Below are 12,207 nucleotides of genomic sequence, written 5' to 3'. Positions count from 1 at the left end.
TTCTTGATGAGCGTAAAAGGTTCATAGGCTACAAACCTTCTAGCCCAATCATCAGGGATATTGTTCAGCATGAGACTCATAACCTTTTTGAGATCCGCATCCCAGGCGTAAAATCTCTCAGGGGTCATGTCTCTGGCATAGTAGCTTGGCATGGGGTGTGATAGTACATACTCAAGTCCATTGAGTTTGACTATTTCAACTAGCTTAGCTTCCCATTCAAGAAAATTTGTCAGGTTCAGCTTGACCATAAGCTCAGAACCCATGATGATGTTTTGATTGTTGTTTGCCATATTAAAACTACAATTGAAAAGAATAAACAAATAAATAACCATTCACAGTTTCTCTTAATAAACTTAAATTCTAGCATACATGCATAATTCAATGTTTATTAAGCATTTTATTCAAGTTATGTGTTCCGGCAGGTGTGAATAAAATGATTCCAAGATCCTAAAATCATTGAAGAACTAAGCACAGTTTGTCGACTTAATCCTAGAACATCTTAGGTAAGCAAAAGCCTTTTGCTAATAGTCTAGAAACTATTCTTGGTTGATAGGTACGTCTAAGAACTTATTAGGCAAACCTATCGAATTTGCCACGACATAAAAGGACTCCTTACTTATATCGTTGAGTTTCACCAAAACTAACATGTACTCACAATTATTTGTGTACCTTGCCCCTTTAGGACCAATAAGTAACACCTCACTGAGCGAAAACTATTACTAGATTGATGTAAAGGATATCCAAGCAAGTGTATATTTTGGCATGGCACCTTTTAACTCAATTTTTTTAAGTTTGGAACTTAAGGCTCTTACTATGTTGGTTAGATTTTAAGTGAACTAAAATCCTTAATCATGCAACATAATCAAGCTTTTGATCTCATGCATTTTAAGACATATTTAAAACAATAAATAACTTAAAACATGCATAAGATATTTGTGATCTAGTATGGCCCGACTTCATCTTGAAGCTTTGACTTCAAAGTCCGTCTTGAAAATCTCCGTGGGAGGCACCATTTTCTTCAAATAGGATAAGCTATAACTAATTACAACTATTTGATGGTTCGCAGACCATATTTGAATTGAAAAATAACTTTGGTACTTTAGACCAATTACATTCAAATTAATGGTACGCAGACCATATTTTCTATCCTATTTGGGCCATACTAGTCACTTCATAACCTGCAAAACAGTACATATACAATATATACCATTCACCCATTCATTATCATGAATGGCCCACATAGCTGGTTAGTAAAACACATTATGCATCATCTAAACATTTGCAGCAATTAATCAAGGGCACCAATAATCTACCAATTATTCAGTCCTTATTAATTCTAATCAAGTTGTTTTAACCTTAAGGATTTGTAGACCTAATCAAGAGTTTATGACTAAAAAGCGCTCCCACTTAAACCAATAAATTCATATGCTTTACTAATTTTAAACATAAAATTGTATTTCTAGTCTAACCGGAAACATACAAATTTAATTAAAATTTAAAGCTCATATAAATTTATAATTGAATCCAAAAATTTAATTTAATTTCAGTCGCATTTAAATTAATTCATGATTTTAATTTTAGTAAAATAATTAGAATAAATTCCATTTATTATAATTATAATATTCAAAATTAAAATCCAAGAAATTAATTCAAATTATTAATTTTAAAATTAATTAAAATTACGTGAACTGAAATTTTCAAATTAAACATTCAAAACGATCTAATCGTAACGCAAACACCCTACGCGTTGCACGCCCATGGGCCGTACGCACACAGCCATTGCTGGCCATGTGCGCGCAGCCCATGCGCTCGTCGCATAGCTGCTGCTGTCCTATCGCAAGCCTCCGCACAGCGCCCCATCGCACGCGAGCTATCGCTCGCAGTGCGCGCGCGAGATCGCTCGCTGGGCGCGCGACATCGCTCGCTGGGCGCGCTGGCTCGCTCGCTGTGCGCGCGAGCCATCGCTCGCTGGGGCGCGACATCGCTCGCTGGGCGGGCGACATCGCGCGCTGTGCGCGCGAGTAGTGCTGGGCGCAGCGCTCGTGGCACGCGAGCTTGCGCTCGCTGCGCGCGAGGCTGCGCGCGTTGTGGCGCAGCTCGCTTGCTGCCCACACGCGACTGCCTTGGCTCGCCCCTCGCCCATGCCCATTCGTTCATTGCTCGTGGCACACGACATAAGGCAGGGCTGCTGCCTTGTGCTCGTGCACTACGCCCTTGCTCATTGCATTCGTGCCGCACGGGCGACGAGCTCCCTTGCTCGTCGTCGCATGCCCGCATTATACAACACCCCTTAAGGGTAACACGAAGCGTCCATTGCTTCGTGCGTGCAAGTTATTTGAACGAATCGCATAAAAATTTAAAATTTATATTTAAAATTAATGACAAATTAATAAAAAATATTAATTTCATAATTTTAGGGCGAAAAATCGAAAATTTATTATCCAATTGATTTCCGATTGATATGGATTCAAGTCTAGGTCATAAAAATTTTAAATTTATCGTAAATTTACAATTTTTATGGTGGTTTTTAATCATAGGTTTCTAATTAAATTACAATTAATTATGAAAATCAAATTAATTCTAAATTATTCTAATTTTCAACAAATTAATCATAATTACAAATTAGATTGCATAATTAACAAGACTAGGCATTCAAACTTGTTAAACATATGCAGTAGGTCAATCAAAATTCAAGATTTATCAACAAGAATCGCAAATATTTAATTTAACATCTTAAATTTACGAAATTTTGCATTCGAAAAACTAAAACTTTCGAAAAGTCATAGTTAGGCTTCGAATTTGAGAATTCTGGGTTCGGCAGAAAAATACTATTTTTGTCAAAATTTTAGAATGCCTTTTACATGCGGAATTGACACAAAAATCACTCAATTCGGATGAGTAATGAAGGAACTGCCGAAAAACTGCGTACGTATAATTAAATAAACGCAATTTGCAATTAATTAACAATTACGAAAATTAATCACCCCTTTTAATTCTTGCAAATTTGTAATATTTAACCATGTTCATGCAATTTAGATTATGAAAATAATAAGGGGCTCGTGATACCACTGTTAGGTTATGATTCATATGACAGTTCATAAATCATGCGGAAAAACCATAAAGCCAGGAAACATATTATTTACACATAATCATTTAGCATAGTTTAGATGCATACTCTTTGTTGCGTGCCTTCCCTAGCTGCGCCCGAACCGAACAAGAACAAGTCTTTAGGACTCCAAGTGTCGTCCCTCCGTAGATAGTCCACAGCACGTCCGGATCCGCCTTAAGATTGACCAACTAGAATCGCCCTTAAGGTTCTAATATTTTCGGTTGGGTAGGCAAGAATATTGGCTGATTTTTCTGCTTAAAAATCTTAGTTTTGAATACTTAAAAACTTGTATATAAATAATGACCCCTAGGCCTTTATTTATAGAGTTATGGAAAAGGAATCGCAATCCTAGTAGGATACGAATTAATTGAAATTAGAATCCTACATGAATTCTATTTAATTAATTTATCTAATTAGGAATAGGAATTTAATCACACACTAACTCTTGCAGTTTTAGGAATCTCGCATGAGCACAAACTCACACACACACACGGCAGCCACAAGGGCTGCCCATGCGCATGCGAGCAGCAGCCCATGCAGCGCGGCCCACGCATCCGTGGCCTTGGTGCGCGCTGGGCTTGTGGCGTGCGTGCTTGCTGGGCGATGGCCCGGCTTCGTGCTGGGCCTTCGTCCGGCAGGCCTCGTCCGATGCTAATTCGTACGATACGCTTCCGATTAAATTTCCATTTCCGGAATCTATTTCCGATACGAACAATATTTAATATTTCCGATTCCGGAATTAATTTCCGTTTCGAACAAATATTTAATATTTCCGTTTCCGGAATTATTTTCCGATTCCGGTAATATTTCCGATTCTGACAATATTTCCGTTTCCGGCAATATTTCCGATTCTGGTAATATTTCCATTTCCAATAATATTTTCCGATACGTACCATGTTTCCGTTTCCGGCAACATCTACGACTTGGATAATATTCATATTTCCGATACGATCCATATTTCCGTTTCCGGCAATATCATCGTTTCCGGAGTATTCATTTCTTGCCTGTGACGATCTTAGCTCCCACTGAAACCAAGATCCGTCGGTTCCGAATATTCATAGATGGAGTATTTAATGCCATTAAATACTTGATCCGTTTACGTACTATTTGTGTGACCCTACGGGTTCAGTCAAGAGTAAGCTGTGGATTAATATCATTAATTCCACTTGAACTGAAGCGGCCTCTAGCTAGGCATTCAGCTCACTTGATCTCACTGAATTATTAACTTGTTAATTAATACTGAACCGCATTTATTAGACTTAACATAGAATGCATACTTGGACCAAGGGCATTATTTCCTTCATAATGCACCTTGGGTGAAGGACATATTTCCTTCAATCTCCCACTTGTCATTCAGACAAGTGTGCATCCACATTCCTTTGTCGCTTAGTGTTACTTAAGGAACATAAGGTAAGATCCAAGCCATCCTTATTAGGTCCAGAAGTGTTTCTCGGATTACAAAGTTCAACTGTCAAACTTTTGCAGAAGGTTAAGCCTAACCATTCTGAGCACGGCCATGCATTTTACAGTATCTAACTCTCCGAGAGGCCTTGTTACACAACAACACCATATCCTATCAAAGATAGGAGGACAATCCATTCTTTCAATCTATGAACACTCACTTTGATTCATAGTACGCCCAATAACTGCTTTTATAGCCTCCTTTTACGGTGCGACGTTTAGCTAGTATCAAAGCGAACTAATTCTCAAACGAGCAGACATAATCGCTCATGTTCTGAGGAACGGTTTCTAATCACCATTAATGAGAACTACCTATGACATGACTTTAATCTCTTAAAGCGTTCTCATGGTCAATCCGATACAAGATCCAATAAGTATCTATGCAAAAGATTCTGACATCCAGTCACTCTAGTTCAAGAAACAGAACTAAGTAATCTACTTGCAATTTAATCTTCATTAGTCATTGGTCGTCCACCTTTCAATGACCTGGATTAGGGATCCTTTGTGACTTCAATATTCAAGTTCACTTATGGGTGTTTCTTTGTCAAAGAATGCATCTTGATATCCCATTTGAATGATTTGAATCACATGGACTTATCATTTAATTCTAAACCACAATTAAATGAATATGAAATAAATAAATTTCATAAATATGAAATGGTTAAACCAATTGTTTTAAACATAGATCTAACAGATGTTCTAAAAACATACTTAGAAAATCAAAGCCATTCTCCAACATGCTTGATTCCCATGGTTGCTACATGTGCGTTGTGTTTCACTTGTGGCAACGGTTTAGTCAATGGATCCGCGACGTTGTCGTCAGTTCCAACCTTGCAAATCTCGATTTCCTTTCTTTCAACGATCTCTCGAAGTATATGAAATCGCCGCAGTACGTGCTTGGACTTCTGGTGGCTCCTAGGCTCCTTTGCCTGGGCAATTGCTCCGCTATTGTCGCAATACAAAGCCACTGGTCCTTTAATGGAGGGGACAACACCAAGTTCTACGATGAACATCCGAATCCAAACAGCTTCCTTTGCTGCTTCTGAGGCAGCAATGTACTCGGCTTCAATTGTAGAATCCGCAATAGTGCTTTGCTTAGCACTTTTCCAGCTTACTGCTCCGCCCTTGAGGCAGAACACAAACCCAGACTGTGATCTGAAATCATCTCTGTCGGTTTGAAAGTTTGCGTCCGTATAGCCCTTAACAATCAACTCATCTGTACCACCATAAACCAGAAACTGATCCTTAGTCTTTTTCAGGTACTTTAGGATGTTCTTGGCAGCAGTCCAATGCGCCTCACCTGGTTCTGACTGGTACATGCTCGTTGCACTGAGTGCAAACGAAACATCCGGCCTTGTACAAATCATAGCATACATGATGGATCCAATAGCCGAAGCGTATGGAATTCCACTCATCTTTCTACGCTCATCAGATGTTTTGAGACACTGATTCTTGCTTAGATATACGCCATGTGACATGGGTAGATGGCCTCTCTTGGCTTCCATCATATTGAACTTAGCTAGCACTTTGTCAATGTAAGTGCTTTGGCTTAGTCCAATCATCCTCTTAGATCTATCCCTATAGATCTTGATGCCCAATATGTACTGTGCCTCACCTAACTCCTTCATTGAGAAACACTTTCCGAGCCAAGTCTTTACAGACTCCAACATAGGAATGTCGTTTCCAATAAGCAGTATGTCGTCAACATACAAGACTAGGAATGCAATTTTACTCCCACTGACCTTCTTGTATACACAAGATTCGTCATGATTCTTGATGAAGCCAAACTTATTGACTGCTTCATCAAATCGTTTATTCCAACTCCTTGATGCCTGCTTTAGTCCGTAGATGGACTTCTTAAGCTTGCATACCTTTCCTTGGTTCTTTTGATCGACAAAACCCTCCGGATGTGTCATGAACACAGTCTCTTCAAGAACACCGTTCAAGAAGGCAGTTTTGACATCCATTTGCCATATTTCATAGTCATGAAAAGCGGCAATCGCAAGGATTATCCGAATAGACTTAAGCATCGCGACTGGAGAAAAGGTTTCATCGTAGTCAACGCCGTGAACTTGCCTGTAACCTTTTGCTACCAATCTAGCCTTGTATATGTATACAATTCCATCTTTGTCTTTCTTCAACTTGAAGACTCATTTGCATCCGATAGGTGTGAACCCATCCGGCAAATCAACCAAATCCCAGACTTGATTTTCAGACATGGAGTCTATTTCAGATTGCATGGCCTCTAACCATTTAATGGAGCTTGGGCTCGTCATAGCTTGCTTGTAAGTCAAAGGTTCATCACTATCCAATATGAGAACGTCTAAGTTTTCAGTCAAGAGGACGCCTGTCCATCTGTCCGGCTAAAAAATAGTTCTATTTGACCTACGAGGGGCAACAACGTTTTGAGGAACTACTCCCACTGGCTCTTCTAAAGACCTTGGAGGTTCATCAACTTGAACTGCTTCTAAAGAGTTCTGAGTTTGTTGTTCGTCTCGAATCTCTTCGAGGTCTATTATTCTCCCACTTGTCAATTTGGAAATATGATTTCTTTCCAAAAAGACACCGTCACGAGCAACGAATACCTTGTTGTCTGACTTGTTGTAGAAGTAATACCCCATAGTTTCTTTTGGATACCCAACGAAGAAACATTTGTCAGATTTAGGTTGTAGCTTGTCCGAAATTAATCGCTTGACATATGCTTCGCAACCCCAAATCTTCAGAAAAGACAACTTTGGAAGTTTCCCAGTCCATAATTCGTATGGAGTCTTTTCAACAGCTTTTGACGGAGCACGATTCAGTGCGAGTGCTGCAGTTTGCAAAGCATGTCCCCAGAACTGTAAAGGAAGTTCGGCCTGACCCATCATTGACCTGACCATATCGAGTAAGGTCCTATTTCTCCGTTCCGACACTCCATTCCATTGAGGTGTCCCCGGAGCAGTCAATTCAGAAAGAATACCGCATTCTTTTAGATGGTCATCAAACTCGTGGCTAAGATATTCACCTCCTCGATCCGATCTTAGAGCTTTGATTTTCTTTCCATGTTGATTCTCTACTTCATTTTTAAATTCTCGGAATTTCTCAAACGATTCAGACTTGTGCTTCATTAAGTAAATATAGTCATATCTACTTAAGTCGTTCGTAAACGTTATGAAATAGCTGAACTCACCTCTAGCTTTCGTACTCATAGGCCCACATACGTCCGTATGTATTAGCCCTAGTAGTTCGCTTGCTCTTTCTCCCACCTTTGAGAAAGGTTGCTTTGTCATTTTGCCAAGTAAACAAGATTCGCATTGATCAATCTTCTCTAAGTCGAATGATTCTAGAATTCCTTTCCGTTGAAGTAATTCCATGCGCTTTATGTTTATATGGCCTAATCGACAATGCCACAGAAATGTGAGATCCGAATCACCAGTTTTAGCCTTTTTGGTATTTATGTTATAAATGTGTTTGCTCGTATCTAGCACATAAAGACCGTTTTCTTGTTGTGCTGAACCATAAAACATTCCATTGAAAGAAAAAGAACAACTATTGTCTTTAAATTGAAAACTAAAACCTTTAGAATCCAAACTTGAAACGGAAATGATGTTTCTGGTGATACTAGGAACATAGTAACAGTTTTCTAGTTCCAAAACAAACCCACTAGGCAAAGAAATAAAATAAGATCCTACGGCTAATGCAGCAATCCGTGCTCCATTTCCCACGCGTAGATCCATCTCGCCTTTATCAAGCTTTCTACCTCTCCTTAGTCCCTGTGAATTGGAACATAAGTGTGAGCCACAACCAGTATCTAATACCCAAGAAGTAGAATTAGCAAGATTACAATGTATAACATACATACCTGAAGGAGAAGCAACGTTTCCGTCCTTCTTCTCTTCCTTTAGTTTGGGGAAATCTTGCTTGTAATGACCAATTTCATTACAATTGAAGCATTGCGATGTAGATGGAGAACGATCCTTCTTCATCTTCTTCTTGGATGGCGCCACTTGCCTTCCTGAAGTAGATGGAGATGCACCCTTGCGTTGGATCTTCTCCGGAACCTTTTTCTTGATTTTCTTACTCTTTACTTTTACCGATGCTTGCTTATCACTTACAAAGTCCAATTCGTACTGATGAAGCAAGTAATTAGTTCACTATGAGTATTCTCCCTTTTCTTGGAGAAATAGAGTAGTTTAAATTTCTTAATACCAGGGTGAAGAGAATTCAAAAGTATTCCCGCAGCTGCAGAATCTGGGAATGGATCACCAAGTAACTCAAGCCGGTTGAGAAGCCCAACCATTTTCTTTGTATGAGTTCTAATTCGCGTCCACTCTGTCATTTCAAGATCAATGACCCTTTCCCTTGCTTTTTGTCTTTCGACGTCAAAGCAACAACCCAGTGGAGCGTTAAGCTTTAGATCCTCAAATGAATTTACCAATTCAAAAATATTTTGGTCGACATGTTGACCACCATGTTGGAATCTACCACGACATATATCCCTAAGATGCCTTAGGAGTGCCCATGGCTCGTATGCAACAAACCTTGCACTCCAATCATTGGGGATAGAGCCAAGAATAAGATCCATCACTAGCGATACGTGCCTTGCCCACGTACAGTGGTTTTTTGGAGTCATATCCTTTGAGTAATAGCTGGGGATGGGATGGTCAACTACATATTCAATGTTGTTCCTGAAGGAAATAATGCCCTTGGTCCAAGTATGCATTCAATGTTAAGTCTAATAAATGCGGTTCAGTATTAATTAACAAGTTAATATTTCAGTGAGATCAAGTGAGCTGAATGCCTAGCTAGAGGCCGCTTCAGTTCAAGTGGAATTAATGATATTAATCCACAGATTACTCTTGACTGAACCCGTAGGGTCACACAAATAGTACGTAAACGGATCAAGTATTTAATGGCATTAAATACTCTATCTATGGATATTCGGAATCGACGGATCTTGGTTTCAGTGGGAGCTGAGATCGTCACAAGCAAGTGAATACTCCGGAAACGATGATATTGCCGGAAACGGAAATATGGATCGTATCGGAAATATAAATATTATCCAAGTCGTAGATATTGCCGGAAACGGAAACATGGTACGTACCGGAAAATATTATCGGAAATGGAATATTGCCGGAATCGGAAATATTGCCGGAAACGGAAATATTGTCAGAATCGGAAATATTATCGGAATCGGAAAATAATTCCGGAAACGGAAATATTAAATATTTGTTCGAAACGGAAATTAATTCCGGAATCGGAAATATTAAATATTTGTTCGAAACGGAAATTAATTCCGGAATCGGAAATATTAAATATTGTTCGTATCGGAAATGAATTCCGGAATCGGGAATTTAATCGGAAGCGTATCGTACGAATAAGCATCGGACGAGGCCTGCCGGACGAAGGCCCAGCACGAAGCCAGGCCATCGCCCAGCAAGCAAGGTCGCGCGCCAACGCCCAGCCCAAGGCAGCGCCAGGCCCACCGCAAGGCAGGCCCAGCGCGTCAAGGCAAGGCTGCCCAGCGTGGGCTGCGTGGGCCGAGCGCACGCGTGCGGGCGCCCTCGTGGCTCCGTGCGTGTGTGTTTGTGTCCATGCACAATTCCTAAATCTATTAGGTTTTGGTGTGTGATTAAATTCCTATTCCTATTAGGATTATTTAATTAATTAGAGTCCTTGTAGGATTCTAAGTTTAATTAAATCGTATCCTACTAGGATTCCAATTCCCTTTCCGAACCTCTATAAATAAGGGCCTAGGGTCATAATTTATAGACACGATTAAAGTATAAGTTTTTGAAAGAAAATTCAGCCACACTCTTGCACAATAATAGCCGAAAATTCCTAAGCACCTTAAGGGCAATTCTAGTTGGTCAATCTTGAGGCGGATCAGGACGTACTGTGGACTATCTACGGAGGGACGACACTTGGAGTCCTAAAGACTTGTTCTTGTTCGGTTCGGGCGCAGCTAGGGAAGGCACGCTACAAAGTGTATGCATCTATACTATGCTAAATGATTATGTGTAAATAATATGCTTTCCTGGCTTTATGGTTTTTCCGCATGATTTATGTATTGTCATATGTATCATAACCTAACAGTGGTATCACGAGCCTCTTATTATTTTCATAATCTAAATTGCATAAACATGGTTAAATATTACAAATTTGCAAGAATTAAAAGGGGTGATTAATTTTCGTAATTGTTAATTAATTGCAAATTGCGTTTATTTAATTATAAGTACGCAGTTTTTTGGCAGTTTCTTCGTTAATCATCCAAATCGAGTGATTTTTGTGTCAATTCCGCATGTAAAAGGCATTCTAAAATTTTGACAAAATTAGTATTTTTCGGCCGAACCCAGAATTCTCAAATTCGAAGCCTAACTATGACTTTTCGGAGGTTTTAGTTTTTCGAACGCAAAATTTCGTAAATTTAAGATGTTAAATTAAATATTTGCGATTCTTGTTGATAAATCTTGAATTTTTGATTGACCTACTGTATATGTTTAACAAGTTTGAATGCCTAGCCTTGTTAATTATGCAATCTAATTTGTAATTATGATTAATTTGTTGAAAATTGGAATAATTTAGAATTAATTTGATTTTCATAATTAGTTAATAATTTAATTAGATACCTATGATTAAAAACCACCATAAAAATTGTATATTTGTATTAAATTTTAAATTTTTATGACCTAGACTTGAATCCATGTTAATCGGAAATCAATTAATTAATAAATTTTCGATTTTTTGCCCTAAAATTATGAAATTAATATGATTTATTAATTTGTCATTAATTTTGAAAATAAAATTTTTAATTTTTATGCGATTCGTTCATATAACTTGCACGCACAAAGCAATGGACGCTACGTGTTACCCTTAAAGGGTGTTGTATAGTGCGGGCATGCGACGACGAGCAAGGGAGCTCGTCGCCCATGCGGTACGAATGCAATGAGCAAGGCTATGGTGCACGAGCACAAGGGAGCAGCCCTGCCTTGTGTCGTGTGCTGTGTGCGACGAGCGAGAGGGCATGGGCGAGAGCAAGGCAGCGACAGTCGCGTGTGGGCAGCAGGCGAGCTGCGCCACGGCGCAACTGCCGCGCGCAACGAGCGAAGCCTCGCGCGCAGCGAGCGCAAGCTCGCGTGCGACGAGCGCTACCCCCAGCGATGGTGAGCAGCGAGCGTGTTGCGACGAGCGCTGGCGCGCGCCTTGCGATGGTGAGCAGCAGCAGATGCGACGCAACACATAGGCTGCGCGCACATGGCCAGCGATGGCTGCGTGCGTGTGGCCTATGACTGTGCGTTGCGTGGTGATGGTGCGTGCTTTGAGTTACGATTAGATCGTTTTAAAATTTTAATTTGAAATTTTCAGTTTACGTAATTTTAATTAATTTTAAAATTAATAATTTAGATTAGTTTCTTGGATTTTAATTTTGAATATTATAATTATAATAAATTTTATTTATTCTAATTATTTTACTAAAATTAAAATCATGAATTAATTTAAATACGACTGAAAAATAAATTAAATAAGCGGATTCAATTATAAATTTATATGAGCTTTAAATTTTAATTAAATTTGTATGTTTCCGGTTAGACTAGAAATACACTTTTATGTTTAAAATTAGTAAAGCATATGAATTTATTGGTTTAAGTGGGAACCCC

The 12,207-nt window shown here is 39.2% G+C and overlaps 1 protein-coding gene across 1 annotated transcript; it reads right to left on the bottom strand.

The window, feature by feature from the left end:
* Positions 1-8,047: 8,047 nt before the first annotated feature.
* On the bottom strand, positions 8,048-8,888 carry LOC130471815 (uncharacterized). The gene is made up of 3 exons (XM_056842133.1): positions 8,847-8,888; positions 8,412-8,679; positions 8,048-8,322 (listed from the first exon to the last, which is right to left on the bottom strand). The coding sequence occupies exons 1-3, from the start codon at positions 8,886-8,888 to the stop codon at positions 8,306-8,308; spliced, it is 327 nt and encodes a 108-aa protein (XP_056698111.1). The 3' UTR covers positions 8,048-8,305.
* Positions 8,889-12,207: the final 3,319 nt, after the last annotated feature.

This window comes from Spinacia oleracea, chromosome 4 (genome assembly GCF_020520425.1).
Source record: "Spinacia oleracea cultivar Varoflay chromosome 4, BTI_SOV_V1, whole genome shotgun sequence".
Classification (NCBI taxonomy): Eukaryota; Viridiplantae; Streptophyta; class Magnoliopsida; order Caryophyllales; family Amaranthaceae; genus Spinacia; species Spinacia oleracea.
Note: the sequence above shows the minus strand (reverse complement) of the source record. Positions and strands in the feature narration are given on the sequence as shown.